Source organism: Echinops telfairi, unplaced genomic scaffold (genome assembly GCF_000313985.2).
Source record: "Echinops telfairi isolate 266 unplaced genomic scaffold, ASM31398v2 ScPeMD7_7469;HRSCAF=8507_0, whole genome shotgun sequence".
Classification (NCBI taxonomy): Eukaryota; Metazoa; Chordata; class Mammalia; order Afrosoricida; family Tenrecidae; genus Echinops; species Echinops telfairi.
In genome coordinates this window covers 46,621,903-46,640,561 of record NW_022111372.1, presented here as the reverse complement: position 1 = coordinate 46,640,561, position 18,659 = coordinate 46,621,903, and the positions used below count along the sequence as shown (strand labels likewise).

Below are 18,659 nucleotides of genomic sequence, written 5' to 3'. Positions count from 1 at the left end.
TGTCTATGCTTTAGTGTCATGTGGACTGTTTCTTGGTGCTCTATTCCTGCCTGGGGCGTAGGTGACAGTGTAGCTGTGGCAGAGACTCTTGTGTAGATGTCTTCAGACTTCCTACAGTGCAATTAAGGTAAACTTACATGGGCTTTTCCAGAAGGGGCTGTATGTTGTTTGCTCTGGCTGCATGTGGCCTGATTTGGAAGTGCACAACTTGCTCAGCATTGCACAAAGCGAAGAGGTGCAAGTGAACTTATTGCATGCCCTGCATGTCCATAAAGACCTTTAGGTTTGGGGAGGAAGTAGCTGGTGCGGTGATTAGTATTTGGATTGGTTTTAAATCCTGTCTGCTTAGCAAAATTCCATTGCTTAGCAGCAAAATTCCATTCCATTCCACCTGAGCTGGAATACCAAATAGTATCGAAGATGCAGACAAGGTTAGTGTATATAAATCAATTACTGAAGGCTGTTTTGGTAGAACTCAAATTACCTTTGCTGGGGAAATACAGGGTATTTCAAGTTATGATCAACTCAATGGCAGTGGGGTCTTTTGGTATATTAGCAAGCAGTACTTAATGCAGCCTTAGAGTTGGCTTCAGACATTAGTTGGGAATCTGGAATTCCTTTAGAGTCAGGATTCACTTGATCTTGAGTTACATGTATAGGCTTGTGTTTTTCAAAGGTATCCATTGCTTGAAGTTTTGTGGGCTTGACAGCTAAAGGTTTCTGCAGGTCTATGGGTGTTGGCTATGGAAACACTGCATGTGTCGGGTGGATGTAAAGGGCCCTGCAGATGCTCCTTACTTGCTGCACTCCTATGTTTGTGCACAGTTCTGGTTGCACATGAGTGAAGGGGGAGGTCCAGAATGGGGCTGGTGAGTAAGTTTCATTTGCAGTGTCTGGGGCTTTTGTCTTCTAACAGGTATTGGAGTTTTCAAGAGAGGCTTTGCAAGATTCCTCATTGATGAAGGGCTTTAAAGGAGAGCTAGTCTCTAATTACAATGCACCCTTCAACTAACTTACTTAAAATCTAGAACTACAGGAAGATACTAACTTCGTTTGACCAGCTTTAGGTGATGAGACTTGGGATAAGTGAGTCTAGAACCATATTCATAAAAATACCCAGAGAATTTGGTTTAGAACCTTGTGATCTTGAACTCTGCTTGTGGTCTTATTGGGACCAACTATACTCTTGATCCTGTTCAGTAGAATCTGTTTTAAAAGATCCCTCAGAAACGATGTACAAATGCGCTTTACACAATTGATGTGTGTATGGATTGGGATAACAGTTGTATGAGCCCCTAATAAAATGCTAAAAAAGAAAAAAAAAAAAAGATCCCTCTCCTGCCCCTCCAGGTGACTGATCTGTTCAGGACTACAGACTGAAAGGTTCCCAAGTTACGGTATAGAACAGTCAAGCAATCTTCCATCCAGGTGTTAACTACTGGTAACTTGGATTGGGTGTGAATATGCTTCCTGAATATAGGTGGAAAATTTGGAGGTTGGGAGATAAACTCTCAGAACATTCAACGTCAGGGAGTGGTGGGATCTGTCAAAGGGTCTTAAAGTAGGGCAGCATAACCTAGGCTGCCTTTTGTGTGTAGATAAAAGTTAAGGCTTTGAAGTGAAGTAACTTGCCTGAGGGCCCAAAGCATGTTGGAATGCACTATAACTAGATCCAAAGAAAAATTTTGGGATTGTGCATGCGTGTCTCTAAGTATGTATATATGAGACATAACTGCAGACATAACTGAAGTTTCTAAGTCCTCAGATTAAGTGAGGGAAGTTCCTTGTATGTAGTTCCTTTAGCCATTATGTCCATCCCGACAATGGTCTGGAAAATGTGGCACAGTAGAAGTGTTGGAACCAACGCTGACACACATGGATTTTGTGAGCCTTACGTTAAGGAAGAGCGCAAAGAGAAAGGGGACTTGAAGCCGTGTTGCCAGTGCACTGGCAGACTAAGCCAGAGGAGTGGCGGTGGATGGTAACATGAGGCCCATAAGATTGATGTGCCCAATACTTACATGGCGTGCACATTCCATCCTGTCATTCTAGAGCACTATCAAATGGCTTCCTAGGATGTTGGATATGGTAGGGAAGTGGTCAGCCCTCAGCCCCACAAATAGCACCTGGAGATTAGAAAATGATGTCCTATCGTGTTCTTTTCCCCGTATTTTCTATCAAATCTCGTTGCCTAAATATACTTGCTGTCAGGTTGGTGTCCACTGCTGTGTGGTGCATGCCCACTGTGAGTCGGGGCCGGCCTGGCCTAGCCTCACCTAGGCGCAGCATAGCTAGATGTTCCAGAAACTGCCCTAGCCCTTTGTCTCAGTAGCCCCTGAGATGAAGGCAGCCTTCCAGACTGCCGAGGGTGTGGCCAGCGAGCTGCTGCGAAGTGGACACAAGCTGCTTTTCTGCACCAGAGTGGAAAATAACCGATTTTATTGAGAGCCAGTCCTAGGTACTGACGAAGGGTATGGGGTGGCAAACCTGAAGCAGGGAAGGCACGCTGACGGACAAACTAAAGGGCTTGGAGGGCAGGTGGGGACAAGGAGGAACAGGATCGATTAATTACTCCCCACACCTGCTACCGAAGAGGTTAATTCTCAGAAAAGATAGTAGCAAAACGGTAACGTTCCATCTGAAGAAACACCAGTGATGTCGCGTGAAGCTGGAGAAGACGCATCCAGAGGACCTGATTCCATACAAATTGAAGCCGGAAGCCCAGCATCCAGTTCCGCTGAGCAATTGGCCAGAATGCTGGCAGCCCTGGTGAAAATTTTCTTCTTTCCCTTAATATCTTGGGAAACAACAGATGTCCTGAAGCCCTGATTGTTACCCTGAGACCCAGAGAGTGGCACCGTTCCTTCTGAGGCTGCCGCCGCCCCTCTGGAGGACGGTCCTTAGGAGGCGGTGGAGGAGCAGCGCTGCAGGAGCAGGGTGTGGCAGCTGTCGCACACGCGGACTGGCTTGGGGTAGGAGGGCAGGGCCAGCTCGTTGCTGGAGCATGTGTTGCAGAAGATATGGCCACAGTTGCGGCAGTGGTGCTAGAAGACGGGAAAAAGGTACATAGGTCTGGCCCCATCTCCCTCCCTGAATGGGCAAAGAGGCCCATGTGCCAGGTTCCTCCCCTAGACAATGGATATTAGGAATGAGTGCTGCTAAGCCTTTCCCATTGCTTCTACTTTTACATTCTTGTAAAACCCATAGATAACATTTTAAGACAAAGGTCTTAATTGTACTTGTCTTTATACAGGGCTTCAGTTCATTCCCTTTAACTGCTGTGCTCCCTTAGGCCAGGGCAGCCCAGCCGACTGTTGACTCCTGCATACATGTGACCTCAAGGGAAGGCCTCAGGAGGGTTTGGGGGATGGCCCTTCCACTTGTACTCACTGACCCTACAGTGGGTCAGTGACTGGAATTCCTTCTCTCAGCGATGGGCTGTTAATGGAGAGCTGAGGAGAACACATGGTAGTTGATGGCAGGTGCTCAATTTTAATAGCCCCCAATGTCACTTGGGCTATGTGGCTCAGCCAAAGCAGAGGCTCCTCGACTCAGAAGGCAGGCTCGCTTTGGCTTGGGGCCCTCTAAGACTGCTGCCTGGGTGCTGGTCCTGAGACATGCTATCCTATAGGTTCCCATAGAGCAGGGTGGCACACTGGTGGCCCACAATGCTCTGAAATAAAATGTAACAGAATATGTGTACAGTATTGCTTTGATCTCCCCGCTAAGTGCTTTTTTCTTCATAATTTTTCTATTTTTATTTCAGAACACTTCGGGCCCCAAAAAATTAACCTCGGGGGCCGCATGCGTTCCATGGGTCATCAGTTAGACACCCCTGCCATAGAGTGTGCCAAAGTCCCCTACACGATGGTCTTGTAGCTACAAAGCAGCCCTGCATCTGAGAAAGCCCAAGTCCCATTGCATTTGCCAGTCATTGAGAGGGCCCTCAGAGGTGGGCATGGGCAGGAAAGTTGGGGCTGTTTGAGAGCTGGTAGAACAGGGAGTCCATACCTGGGTGAGGGCAGACCCTGGGTGAGGGCAGACGTATGAGCCTGGTCTGTAACAATAATTCATGCCCCAGGGCTCACCCACGTACCTTCCTCCGGGAAATGGAGAATTCCTTCTCACACTGTTTACAGTGTGTTGCTTCGTCATCTTTTAGCCAAGTGTGGCCCTGAGAAGGAAGAAGAAAACCTAATCTCATCATATCTCCTAGACTGGGAGACAATTGGCCCTGTTAGGAATTCAGCCTACCAGGACGAGTTGAAGGTGCCCTTCCCCCACCTTGGCCACAGTTGAGTGCATGCTCAGTAGTAGCACCTCCTTTTGCCTCTGCACACTGCCCATCAACTGTCAAGCCCGATTCCCCAGCCTCCTGTTAACCTGAGACTCACCCATACCCTTTTCAATAAATTCTTTTTGGCTGAGGTAAAGTGTCAAATTCTGTTTGTTGTGTGCAGCCCCACACCTGACTGAGACTCTCCAGAGGGACTTGCTGAACTGGCAGGCGCAAAAAAGGCCAGCGAGACTAGAGTAAGACAACTTACTGCAGCAGAGAGCGGATCAGGCCAACTCTACAGCGCTGCAGCTGTCGGTTTAGAAGGTGATTTTTCTGAGAAGCTCTGGTGGTGGTGTGGCTATGCCTTAGGCTGCTGAACCACAAGGTCACCACCAGCTGAGGCTTTTACTTTCAAGATTTCGTCTGGGAAAGCCACAGGAGTAGTGCTACTCTGTCCTATGGGGTCACTGAGTTAGAGTTGACGGAAGGCAGGGCTTTTTTGGGCCAGGTTGTGGAGTGCGTACTAAGGTCTTGAATCAGTCTGCTGTCATCACTTGGCACCCACACTTGTGAGCAGCACAGGGATGCAGTGTCCTTATATCTGAGGAGCTTTCAATTGATAAGGGAGAATATTAACTAGATTGAACTGTTAAGTATGAGGCATTGGTGGCTCCAGTAGAATTCTTGCCCCCCCATTGGGGAACCTGGTTTGACTCCTGGTCACTGCACTGCATGCCCAGCCACTGCCCATCGGTCAGTGGAGGTCTGTATGCTGCTCAAGGCCTGGTCTACTTCAAAGTAGCCTATGGGTCACAGCAGTCTGACGATACCCATCATGAGAACGTCGCCGGATCAAATGTGTCCTGTTGTCTGTGTGTGAGGCTGCCGGGAGCTGGGCAGATTTGATGGCAGTTAACAAACTAGGGTTGGCATCAACTTGATGGCAGTGAGTTTGAGAATTTTTTTTTTTAAAGAACTCTTGCCTTTGTACTTGGGAAACTGGAGAAGCAGCTGTTAAGCTGATGTCAGTTCTTAACGTGGGGGATCTCTGATCTGAAATAAAGCACAGGGCTGCCACCTGGAAACCACACTGCCTCCATTGTCATCAAGTGGCTTCCGATTCACAGGGACCCTCCATAGGTTTCCAAGACAAAATCTTCAGGGGAACAGACAGCTTTAGCTTTCTCCCGAGGAGCAGCTGGTGAGCTTGAACCACTGACGTAGTTGGCAAGCCTGTTGCTTAACCCCATTGGGTCGCCAGGGCTCCTTCCTTTGCCTTACAGCAGAGGGCTGATTTTGCATTGCTGCCACAACTGAGGCCCAAGGGTGGAAGCCGCCCTTCAATGGGATGGGCGATGGCTCGCTGGCCCTGGATGGGCTCTAGTCACGATTCCCCCGCCGGCCTAGGCCCACAGCGCAGGTTGTTTCTCTCTTGGTATGTCTGTCGGTTCTCAATAATGGTGACCCTAGGTTTCCTAGATCAAGTCTCCTGTGAATCTGCTGGCGGGGTTAAACTACAGGCTCCCCTTTCAATTCCTGGACTTACAGCAGAGGACCCGGAGTCAGAAGATTGGGTCTAGATTTGGCCTTGCCACTTTTCTGCAGCTCCATCCCAGCCAAGCTACCACCCTGTTGTGTGGGCAGCATTTTTCTTCTCTGGAATTAGGTGACAGCTACCACAGCCTCAACCACACATTCTCGCCCAAGAGTTGTGAGCAAATAGAGACACTTAAGGGCAGTTGCATTGCACAAGCCGACAGTCTGCTATTAGTTGTGACGATTCAGCTAGTAACCATAGTCCAGTACCTTCAGTGCCTTATTTACTTCTTTTATGTCTTCCATCTTCAGTTTTGACCTTAAAAAGAATAAAGACCACTCAATAAGTAAGAGAGGCTCTAACGCAAGTAAAAGGACACAAAACAATCATTAGGCTTTGAGAGGAAAACAAGGTAGTGGTACAGTACTAGGAATGGGCTGAAATGCTTCCCAGAGGAGCCCTGGTGGCACAGTGGGTGCTAACCAATAGGTTGGCGCTCTCTGAAAAAGACCTGGGAATATGCTCTTGTAAATGTTCCAAAAGGCCAAACTCCGTACCAGTGAGTGGGCAGCTCTACTCTGTCACATGGGGACACTATGAGCTGAAGTAGGCTTGAGTGCCCTGCAAAAGACTTCTCACCTTGGAATAACCTAGTCATCTAGGAGCTCTCTCAGTGTAGTGCGTTGGGTGCTAACTTCAATTTCTGTATTCCAAACCCACCAGCCGCTCAGAGAGCAAGGAAAGATGAGGTGTCTGTTCCCCAGAAGACTCCCTCAGAAACCCCAAGGGGCAGTTCTCGGCTCCACAGAGTTGTTATGAGTTGGCGACGACGCGATGGCAGTGAGTTTGGAGGTGGTTTTCGAGTCATCTAACCAGAAGCTCACACCTCCACGTGGGGCTGAAGCTGAGAAAGTGGCCTATGGGTTCAATCAGACTCACCTGTCAGTGTTTAAGATTTCAAAGATCTGTAATGGGAAAGGAAGTAGTGTTACCAAATCCAGGGACAAGGGAGCAACAAGTGGCCCATAATCAGTGGTGGGGAGGGTGTAAGAGGCCTGGTAGGGCTTGATGAAGGGCAATGTAACCGAGGCATTACGGAAATCCAAATGAAGGCAGGGCATCATGGTGGGACAAGAGGAAAGTACAAGAAAATAGAGGAAAGAACTAGGGAGACAAAAGGTATTGATAGAGGTCTAAATACAGGCATGTACATATGTAAATACATTTTTAATGATGATGGGGAAATAGATCTATGTGCATATATTTATAGATTGAGTATTAAGATAGCAGATGGACATTGGGCCTCCACTCAAGTACTCCCTCAATGCAAGAACATTTTGTTCTGTTTACACTGGCATTCCATGATGCTCGCCTTCCTGACATGATCACTGAAGACAAAGCGGGTGCATAAGCAAATGTGGTGAAGAAAGCTGATGGTGCCCGGCTATCAAAAGAGATAGTGTCTGGGGTCTTAAAGGATTGAAGATAAATAAGTGGCCATCTAGCTCAGGAGCAACAAAGCCCACATAGAAGCAGCACACCAGCCTGTGCGATCATGAGGTGTCGAAGGGATGAGGTATCAAACAGCAAAAAATCATTGTGAATGAGGGGGAGCGCGGACCCAAAGTCCATCTGTAGGCAACTGGACATCCACTTAAAGAAGGATCTCGGGGAGATAAGCCAGTCAAGGTGCAGGGTAGCAACGATGAAACATACAACTTTTCTCTATTTCTTAAATGCTACCCCCCCCTCCAACTATGATCCCAATTCTACCTTAAATATCTGGCTAGACCAGACCAGAGGATGTACACTGGTACAGATAGGAACTGGAAACACAGGGAATCCAAGACAGATAGATGATCCCTTCAGGACCAGTGGTGAGAGTGGTGAGACTGGGAGGGTGAAAGGAGGGTGGGTTAGAGAGGGGGAACTGATTACAAGGATCTACGTATAACAGAACAACAGAACACGGACAATAGAAAAATGTGTGAAGGGAGACAGTGGATAGTGTAAGACACGACAAAATAATTATTTGTAAATTATCAAGGGTTCATGGGGGAGGGAGGGGAAAAATGAGGAGCTGATACCAAGGGCTCAAGTAGAAATCAAATGTTTTGAGAATGATGATGGCAACAAATGTACAAATGTGCCTGATACAATGGATGTATGTATGGATTGTGTTGAGTTGTACGAGCACCCAATAAAATGATTTTTTAAAAATCTGTAATTGTTTATAAGTTGCAGAAACTTCCACAGAAACTCATATTCCTGGCTCCTCTAGGCTGCCCTTCTGTGTGTGTGGTGTCTGCTATGCTCTCCCAGCCTGCTCCCTCCCCACCTGCTTGTCAACCTTGGCCAGGGACCAGGGGTACGGCCACATCTTCTTGCTCCATTCTCCTTCGTAGAACAGTGTCTTCATTTTCTGAATAAGACAGGACTGAATATAGTCTGAATTGGCCAAAGTAAGACAAATAGAACACTAGAGAAATGAGTTTGGGCCTGTCCTTAAAACTGAGATTAGTCTAAAAGTAGGATGATTAGATTGTGTGTCACCACGGCAGGGCTGTGAAGGACACAGCTAGACGTCTATGTAAGGGATTAGCAAACAGCCTTTAGGGAAAATCCCCAGGGGATGATGTCAGACAGGCTGCCTGGTCCGGACACACAAGCTGGACACACAAGCACTTTGCGGAGGAGCACATGGCTGGAGGCGACTGTGTGCTCCTGGAATGAAACCACTGAGAAGCTGTTTGGGGTCTAGGTGGAGGAGTTGAGCTCTGAGCGCAGGATGGGAAGGGAGAGCCCGGGGCCTATTTCATAAGAGTGGGCAGGAAGCAACTCCTTGGGTAAAAGGTCCGAGTCACAGCACCCCGGCCACCACAACCCCACCTAACTTGGTGACCAGCTCAGTTTTCACAGTCAGCCACAATCCACTTTGGGGTCTGTGGCACTGTAAAGGAGGTGAGCTTGACTGCTGGGCTGTATGTCCAAAGGAGACGGGACACCCAAGAATGGGGGCACAGAGGGAGGCCCTGTCAGGGCACAACCAATCAGAGGAGCCGTCTCCACGCCTGTGTGGCTGCTGGGCATCCAGGTGGTCAATGCTCCTGGGTGCCCTCGAGCTGGCCTGCCCCGAGCACCAGAACTCAGTGAGGATACTGCCGGGCGGCACGTGGATCTGAGGGGCAGGCTACAGACCCAAGTCCAGCGAGGACCACCAGCGGGGCTTCTCCAACTATTTAAGAAGAGCCAGTTCCATCAGAATCCAGTGGTGTCCTTTCTTATTTTCTCCGGTGCGTGTGTGAGAATTGCTATTTCATCTGGCAACAGGTTTCACCGGACCAGGCCTCTGTTCCCTGGGCTCTGCTTTCCAGAGAAAGCGCCCCTCTCCGGAAACGGCACTAAGTGAAGGGCTGCGGAGCCTCCATCCTCATCTTGGTGCCTGGCCTTGGCTGTTCTCCACATCTGTCCTTTGGGATTAAACTGCACTAGAAGTTCTTTAGGCTCCTACTATGTTTTTCCTTAACTGTTAATTGCCACCATGGAACATGTGGGAAGTGAAAGAATGGACACTTGTCTGGCTCTGTAAAAATCTGCTCCAATTAAAAAGGGCCGTCAGCAGCTGGGGGGCAGAAGCAGATAAGCAGCTGCACAGACATTCGGAGAGTCTCCCCACACACAGGCCAGGCAGCATTTCGAGGCAACTGCTTTCTTACCCCCGAGGTTCAGACTGGCTTGGCTGCTTTTCTTTATTCCTGAGGACAGCCAACTGCTCATCTCCGCTGCCCCACCTCTCCTAATTCTACCTCGGTAACAGCGCCCAATCCAGAAGTCTTTCTACTGCTCTGCCCCAGCCTCAGCATCTGTCCCGAGAGCCCACACCTGACCAAAGAGGCTTCTTCCAGCCTCTGTGACGGCTTCCTGCACCACTTCTCTCAGACCAAGCCTTGGTCAGTCATGGACAGCTCTGGCATGGGGTCCCAACAGTCAGTGGCCGCCAAGAAGGGTCAGGTAGGTCAGGGTCTCCTGCCGGCCCCAGCGCTCTTACCTCCCTTTGGCATGGAGGCTTGAAGTCACCTGCAGCTCATACTCAGGGTCCCAAACACTTTCTCGTATAAGCCCCTTCGTCTCATTCAGTCACACTTGCCCATTCAGTCATCTCGAGATAAGAGCCTGCAGCCCACACTTGAAGACTCTTAGCCCATGGGGGCCCAGAGGATGGCTCTATCTATAGCTCTTCACACTAAAGGGTCTTAAGTAAACGAGACCCCGTGAAGCAGGCCTCTGCAGTGCAGTTCGAGGAGAGGCTGCAGGTACCAGCGCCAGCAGCTAAGTGGGCACCCACTTTCCCTGTCCTAGCCAGCCAAGGGCGGGGCCACCCCCACATGAGCTTAAGACCCTCCTCGAGCCTCTTTGATGCACTGATGTCTTGGCAACTAGCACATTCTCAGCCTCTGTGAGTGGAGGTGAACTGAACTGGTGGTGATGGCGTCCCCCCACTTATTACAAAGAGCCACATCACAGCTGGGGCCAGGGGAGGCAGCGCATCATGCACAGCAGACGCAGACCTGCTCTCCTACGTATGAGGTGGGGTGAGAGGACACTGTTCACCAGCCCAGGATTCAGAGGAATATGAAGAAACATTTCAAGGAAAGACAGGTAGCACTTAAAGGAACGAGGCAACTCTGTTAGAGGACTTGTGTCATTGTCTGCTGTGAGCTGCCATCAAATCAGTCCCCAACTTCTAGTAACTCCGTGTGCAACGGGACTGGACTACTGTCAGCCAGAGGTTCCAGTGGCCAAGTTTCGAAGCAGATGGCCAAGTACTTCTTCCCCCCACCATTTGTCTGCCAGTTTGTCATACTGTAGGGGGTTGCGTGTTGCTCTGATGCAGGAAGCTACGTCACTGGTATTCCAAATGCCAGCAGGGTCACCCACAGTGAACAGGTTTCAGCAGAGCTTCCAGACTATGAACAGACTACAAAGAAGGAATAGGCTACCCACTGCAGAGGAATGAGCAGAGGGGAATTGCACCAGAAGCTTCTCAGGGCTGGGACCTTTTGGTAGCAGAGGGCCAGACATGTCTTCTGAGTGACCTGGGTGGCTTTCAATCACCAACCTTTTGGCTAGCAATCAAGCACTTAACTGTTTGCACCACCCAGATTCCAGATACGCCAGTACTGCTCCCCGTGTGGTCTGTAGACCGGCTCTCAGCCATCTGTTTCTTGTTCATGTGGAGACAAGGGAACGGAATCACCTACGTCCCTACGGTGCCCTCTGAGCGGGCTGCCACACCAAGGGTGCTCATGTGGATTCACGCTGCGGACCGCCCGACGCCTTCCTCCTTGTGTTGCGGCTTTCCAGACTCAGATACTAACCCTTCATCTCATAAACTTTGACCCTGGCTCGGGACCTTTAATGGGCCAGGGTTTTTTCAGTGGTGCCTCAGAGGCCAGGCTGTGCTGGTCATCACTGTCCCCATGTCTGGTCAGAATCACGCGGGAGCAGTGCTTCAGTGGGAGTTAGGGAGAAAGAAGGATGTTCTTGCTGGGAACATGGTGACTCACTGGGGCTGGGCTTCTCTGTGGTAAACAGCAGAGAGGACAGCAGAGGGAGGCTGACAGAGAGGGGTGTGTGTGTGTGTGTGTGTGTGTGTGTGTAAGCAAGTTTGCACTGGATATCTGTCCCTTACAACCAGAGTCTTGACTCAGAGAGAGAGAAGGCTAGACAACGGAGGAATCATATAAATGGACACGTCCCACAAGCTGGATGATAGGAGCGCTCTCCTAAGGCCGGGCATCCAGAGCGACCTCTCAGGACTAGAAGACGGGGAAGAGAACTGTAAAAACAGGGAGTCAGAACCACTAGGGCGCTTTGTTCCATGTCCCTTCACACCACCCAGGTCTGACAGACGCCGGGAGAGGCAAGCGCCCTGTTCTGAGAAGGGAGTCTTGTAGTGCAGCAGGCCTGACTGAAGGGCTTTCACTGTGGTAGGGCTGACTTCTGAAACCATGTGTACTCCTGGTCTGACTACAAGCTGATCGAGCAGCCCCCTCTCCCCTCTGATCACTCATCTGCTTTCCTTCCCCACGGCCAACGAGCCACTTCCAACTCCGAGACCCTGAGGGACACAGTAGAAGTACGCTGTCGGCTTTCCAAGACTGTAAATCCTTACAGGAGCCTCATCTTTCTCCTCTGGAGTAGTTAGTGGGTTTGAACTGCTGATCTTTCTGGTTGCTTTAGGGTCTAGCTATTAAGTTGGTGAATATGAGTATTATTAGCCCATAGCTGCCTTTCCCCCTCATCTGGACATGAATCAATGTAAGGCACGCCATGTCTGGGGCCTGGCTTCCTGGGAGCTGGCCCTTGCTCAGCAGGCCAGCTTCTTGACTGGACCTCCCTTCTGGACAGCAGGACACAGGCTTGGGGCTTGAGTGATGAAATGGGCAGACTGGGAGGGGACCCTCACTGCGGAGGGGAGAGAGTCAAATCTCTAGTCCAGCACTCAGGGGAGGAAAGAGCGGGGCAGTGTCTCTTACTGGCTGAGGTGCAGTCCCATTTCCTGGAGGGCTTGTTCCTGCTCGTCACACACCTTCTGCAGCTCCACCTTCTCGTCCTGGAGTTCCCGCAGCTCCTAAAGGGAACAGACCAGACCAGGACTTACTGTGCTTAAAGGTTTAATAACAAGAGTATCAAGCAGGGCCGAAGCCTTTCAAAGAGCCCCAAGCAGCGGCTCCCCGGGAGGAACCTGGGGCGGTCTGCTGCGGTCGGAGCTGCAGCCTCAGAAGGCCTGCGGGGCAGTTCTGCCAGGTCCTGGGGGCTTGCTATGAGTGGGAAGCCGGGGCCCCGCCTGGCCCGGGATTTGGTTGCAATTAGCTCATTCAGAACACTAATCGTTCGTGGGACAGCACCGGGGGCGATGCTACACGAGTGCTCTCTAGCTGGCTGGGGTTGGGGATGCAGCCACGTGGAGAGACGAGGAAAAATAGGCCCCCTCACAGGGCGAGTGACACTCTGCCCACCTGAACTTCTACTTAAAAAGACTGAAAGCCACCACCACCACCACCATCCAGGTAAACTGTCTCAAAGTATTTAGATGTAAATTGTACACAAAATGAGGCTAAGCCGGTACCAGCAAAGGCTATTTTGAAAGGAGGCAGTTTTGGAACTGCGTTTTTGGACAGTACTGGGAATTTCCTGCGAATGAGTGAGTGAGTGAGTGAGGCTGAAGAGAGCCAGATCTGAGAGCTCACTCACGGTCCCAGGACCAGTCCTCTCCCATTGCTCAGGCCTGAGTGGTGAGCAGTACCCCCATGCTAGGATCTCCTGACCTCGGGCCTATTAGTGCGAGGGGGAGGCACAGAGGCATCCTGGGGGTGAAGCACATGGTGCTCTTTACTGAGGGGGAGTCTAACGCAAATCTAAAACAAGTATTTTTTACGTGGTGTTAAGGGGGCATGCTCCATGGTTCAACAGAGCTTCCCAGTTCCTCAGTTTCTCCCTGTGGTCTTAATGTGGTGGCCTTCTCAGCTCTGCCCCTACCTCCACGCCCCAGGCCTGCTCCACGCGTCAAAAGGCCTGTTGGCACTTTCCAAAAGCAATCAAATGAGCCTTTCTGACTGCACAGAGGCACCGTTACCTACCTAATACAACCACAATCCAGGCCTGGGGGCTGCTCCAGCCACGCGGGACCCTCTGTTCACCGGCTGTGTGCGTGGAAACCGGTGAGGTGACCAGTAGCTCTGAGAGTCTGGAGAGGGTGTGTAACTCCCCCAGAGAGAAGATGACACCAAAAAAGACAATGGCCCATCCCCAGCTGTTGCCTGATAGCTCAGTTCCCAGCCCTGCGGGTCGTCTCTGGCTATCCCTCAGGTCTCTGCTGGACTGACCTCCCCTTTCATATTGAGCCCCTGCTTCTACCTCAGCGCCCACATATTCTTCCTGAGGCCTCTTCACAGCACTGCCCAGCACCGCGTTTCCCTAGCTTACAGCACGTTTGTCTTCTCACCACATACGCGCTACAGGAGTAGGCCCTCCCCTGCCTTCTTTGAGCAGGGTCCCCACACTGACACTGGAGCACAGCAAGGGCTTGCTCTGTGGCTGCCATGGAGCCCAAGACAGGCAGGCATTTCCAGGGAGGGGAGACGTGCAGTGGGGCTCTCAGCAGGAATGTCTGCAGTAGGCTAGCAGCTCTTTCTCGCCCAAAGGTGAACTCACTTTACCTTTTTTAATCCTTTTACTTGTTGCAGCTCTGTTTGAAGGAGAGAGGAATTGTCTTTCTCATGCTGCAATTCTCGCTGGAGAGCTTGTCTCTGCTCTTTTTCGGACTTCAACTCTTTCTCTAGACTTGAGCTGGGTGTCCAAAATAAACTTGAGTTAGTCTCAACGGAGATTTTTCACAGCAGCCCCACAACCTACAACCTCAAAGCCTGCTCAGGCTACCATTGGAGCCTCGAAACCCTTCAGCAAGACCTGGGCCTGGAGGCCTTCCCTCAGGGTCACCTCGTATGACAGGGGACATGTAGGAGAGACGCAGGACAGGTACACAATGGACATGATGGAAGTGAGAAGAACAAAAGATGCGTTCTAAACAAAGAACGACCACCAAAGAATCTTCTTTCCCAGAGGCCACTGACAGCAGAGAACCCCAGAGGAGAAAGCCAGTGGCTGGCCAGGAGTGATTGCTCCCTCTTCTCAGCTGAGGGCCTGGGAATGCCATGCAGCCCCTCTGAGCCCTTTTCTCCTTAGCTGAAGGAGGAATAATGACTGCCGCCTTTTCCCATAGCACATGTGCACTCATCCTAAGTCCAGTCGGAGAAGGGGGATGAACCTCTGAAGTGCTCTCAGTTTTTCCTGGCCTCCCAGCCCTCCCGGAGCTCGTGGGCCAGGCCTACCACTGTGCATGCAGCTGGGCGAGCTGCTGCTGCAGGGCACCCACCCGCCCGCCCAGCTCCTGTTGTAGCTTGTGGCTCTGCTCCTCGGCCCCCTGCCTGGCCCGCTCCGAATGTTGCAGCCTGGATGGAACACAAGAAAAAAATCATGTCTCACAATCTCAGGTCACATTTTCCCATATTCTTGCGGGCTTAAAGTTCTCTGTTCTTTTACATATAAACTGGCTCTCATGTTCTCATATGAATTTTAATGTTATGGAATTGTTCCATCACTCCACAAAACTCCCTTGTGCTGCTACCCGAGTAGCCAGATGCTTTCCCTAACCCGTCAACCCCGGATCTGTTCTTTGATACTATGGGGTTTCATCTCTTTAAGAACATCACGTAAATGGAAGTGTTTCTTATAACCTTCTGAGACTGGGGTCTTATTCTCAGCATCATGTCTTTGAGGAATATGTAAGCCTTTGTCTGCATTGATAGTTCATCCCACTGAATGGCTGCGTAAGTACTTCATGGACTGCAGTGTAAAGGGTTATCTGGGCTGCTTCCCATTTCTGGCAGTTACGGACAGACCTGTGAAGAACAGGTAGCTGTGGGAGATAAGTCATCAGGGTTGACACGCTTAGTGCGCTGCAGGTGAGTGGTTCTCACAAGGTAAACACAAGGGGCTCCTAGTCGCTTTGTTTGTGGGTTGGTTTGTTTCTGGCCTCACTTTGTACAATGAGATGAATGGTTGGACGGGAGAGTTTGGTAGGTTTTGACACAGCCCAAGACACTCGTCCTTGCTGGAACTGGCAAAGGATGGAGCGGGCATTGCAGCCACACCACCAGGGCCACTGGTTCAAGCAACAGCCGGGTGTTATCGTCCTCTTGCTGCAGCTGTGGCTGCGCTGTGGTGGAAATAGACAGGTTTCTTCCCACACGCGAGAGCCCAGAGCACCCAGCCGATGTCTGAGGGACCACGGCGGCTCTGTTGAAATGCAACATGGAGAAGCACTAGCCGAGCCAAAGCCCCGCTTCACTCTTCAGTTCAGGGCGAAGAGTGAGGGACTCTGTGACCTCCTCATGGACCCCTGGGTGGTGTCCACTGTGAAATCCCAGAGGGCTTTGTGCAGCTCTTCAACAGCCTGGTCATGCTAGGCTGTTCAATTTTTTTTTCTTCAAATTTTGCTTTTTAGGGGCAATAAAAAAGTATTCTACCAGAAATCTATTCTCTTAGAAATATAATGGTTTCTGTTTGTATAAACTTCCAAGGACTTAGTATATGTGCTGCTGAAGTGAGCACAACTTCCAAGGACTTAAATGTGTTTGTTGGCAGGTAATATAAATAACCTTCATCATTTTAATATAAATGAACTTAAAACCATGTCAGAAGTGTGGTATATTAAATAAGTGCCAGAGAGTTCCTACAATTATCACTGTGGACAAAACTGCACATTTTTTGATACTTGAGAATAGGTTTAGTAAGTGATAGGTCTGACGTGAACTGATTGTGGCACTAGCTACTAGCATTTGCTGTTGCCCTCTGTGGCAGTTACATAACCTCCTGTCAACTTGGGCAAAGGGGTGGAGTCTAGCCTGTCAATCACATCGCAGCTTGATGACCTCATTTGGAGGCACAACGGAGATAAATAGCTTACTGGAGGCTAGACCCACTCTCTCTGCCTTCCCTTTCCTCCTGCTGACACTCAGCTGGAGGAGACATGTGGACACCTATACCAGTACTGAGATGTTTCCACTGCCACCGGATCCACAAGACTTCCCACCCACTGGCCTGTGATCTTGCGTTATCACATGTTTTTCGTGAGTCTGGAGAGGACTTTATAGATTGGTGTCGGACATATGGGCTAAAATCAGATTTATGGACTTGATCTGGACTGGGCTGGGATGTTTTCTCAATATACAACTGCTCTTTCATTTAAGGTCTTTCTTATACACTTATGAGTGTCTATGAATTTGTTTCTCTAGTCAACTTGGACTAACAGACCCTCTAATATCACATTCTAATGGTTAAAAAACACTAGCTATGGATATTTGTACACAGATTTTTATGTGGACATACATTTTCATAACCAGGCGTGGGGCTGCTGGGTCATATGGTTAAGTGTGTACTTTACTTCCTACTAGGACTATATGAGACAGTTCTAGTTGCTCAATATCCTTGTCCGTTTTTAAGAATGTTTAGTCATTTTAATCAGTATATAGTGGCATCTTATTAAGATTTTAATTTGCAATTCCAAATGGCAGATGATTTGTTTAATTTCCATGTATAAATCAGATTCGGTAAAGTGTCTAAGTCTTTTGCCCACTTTGCTTATTGTTGGGTTTTGAGAGTTCTTTATATAATCTGGATGCAAGTCCTTGGTTTCTTCCAATCTGTAACTTATCTTGTTAATTCTTTCTCAGGGCAAATAAAAAATTTTAATAAAGTCAAATTTATCAAGTTTTCTTCTATGGTTTGTGCTTTAGGTACAGTCTTATAGAATTGCACTTAACCCAACACCACAAAAGATTTTTTTCCCCTAAAAACTTTATAGTTTTATGTTTTACATTGAGATTTATGATCCATTTTGAGTTGACTGAAAAAAACTAAAATACAAGCTGTAGGTTGAGGTTCATTTTGGGGATGTTGTATGTTTATATGCAACATCATTTACTGAAAAGACTCTGCCTTCTCCATTGAATTATGTTTGCACTTCTGTACAAAATCACTTGGCCATATTTGTGTGTGTTTTTTAACTCTAGTCTGGTCCACTGTTGGCTCACCTTTTAAATATGCTAGTGATGCGAAGCTCACCATACCGTTCTGAAGCCTTGAGAAGACACTAGCTGATGCAGTGGCTGGAAGGTGATTAAGTGACCTGGGCAGGCTGGTGAGACCAGCTCTTGTGTTGGAGGAGACTATGGACCTGAAGAAGCACTTACCCAAACCTGCCTGTACCTTTGGAGAGATTCTTCGTTCCCAGGTCTAGAGAATGTCCAGTCCCTTCTGAGGAATACCTGCCAGGGGAAGTGGTTACCTTTCTTCCATTTGCTTCATGTTGGACAGAACTTGATTGGTTCTTCCTTCAAAAGATGTGATGGTTTCATTCTTCTGCTGTAAACTGCTCTCTGCGTTCTATGAAAGGAAGGAAAATGGTTGTACTACTCGGTGCCCCACTCCGTCCCCTGCTCAGTGCCACCCTTGGACTACAAGCAGTGTTCAATTGTTAACCTTCTACTTCTGAAACCTTTTCAAGGATGCTTCATTAATTGCCATTTTCCCCGAGACAAACTGGGTCAAGGCTCCCAGCGTTATCAATAGAACAAAATGCAAAGAGGGAGCACATGGAGTGTTTTTCCCCCTCTAAGAAGATAATATCTGTTTCTCTTTTTGAAAATACACTTTAGTCAGAATCCAGCCACATTCACCAGTCTCCACCCTGCACAGCCAGCCCTGTGAATGAGTACATGACACACACACACACACACACACACACACACACACACACACCCCTACCTCTGATTGAATCAAATATATACTGAAACTTGTATACCACAGCCAAGTAGAATTCCAGGAATATGAGGATTGCTTAATTGATATATGAGCACATATATCAGTATCATTCATAATTCAAGTAAAGGAGAAAAACAATGGTTGTCACAATAGATAAAAATAGAAAAAAACTTTAGTAAAACTCAATGTATTCTTTTATGGTAACAACTCTGAGCAATCAAGAAATAGAAGGGAACTTCTTTAACTTGGTAGAGATATATACCAAAGATTTGGCTGGCATTGTGCACTTAGAAATTATAATTTATTCTCTTTAAGATAAGGGCTACGTTATCTAGATAAGATAAGCGGAATACAAAACCTGGAGGAGAAAACAATGGGACCGACGGCTCCAGGGGGACATGGAAGAGGGGAAGGTGGGGGAAAGGAAGTGGTGTTAATAAACCCAGGGACAAGGGA

At 48.9% G+C, this 18,659-nt stretch overlaps 1 protein-coding gene across 4 annotated transcripts in view; it reads right to left on the bottom strand.

The window, feature by feature from the left end:
- Positions 1 to 2,422: 2,422 nt before the first annotated feature.
- The window catches only part of RUFY1 (RUN and FYVE domain containing 1), a 62,385-nt gene continuing 46,148 nt past the window's right edge, over positions 2,423 to 18,659 (bottom strand). For 3 of the 4 annotated variants that reach the window (XM_045284425.1, XM_004696856.2, XM_045284427.1), the window contains exons 12-18: positions 17,728 to 17,825; positions 14,711 to 14,830; positions 14,039 to 14,168; positions 12,356 to 12,450; positions 6,086 to 6,134; positions 4,097 to 4,174; positions 2,423 to 3,044 (exon numbers count right to left, since the gene is read on the bottom strand). In XM_045284425.1, the coding sequence (XP_045140360.1) occupies positions 2,901 to 3,044; positions 4,097 to 4,174; positions 6,086 to 6,134; positions 12,356 to 12,450; positions 14,039 to 14,168; positions 14,711 to 14,830; positions 17,728 to 17,825 (714 nt within the window). In that variant the 3' untranslated portion in view covers positions 2,423 to 2,900. The remainder of the gene's footprint in view (positions 3,045 to 4,096; positions 4,175 to 6,085; positions 6,135 to 12,355; positions 12,451 to 14,038; positions 14,169 to 14,710; positions 14,831 to 17,727; positions 17,826 to 18,659) is intronic. The other variant, XM_045284426.1, reaches the window with a different exon arrangement.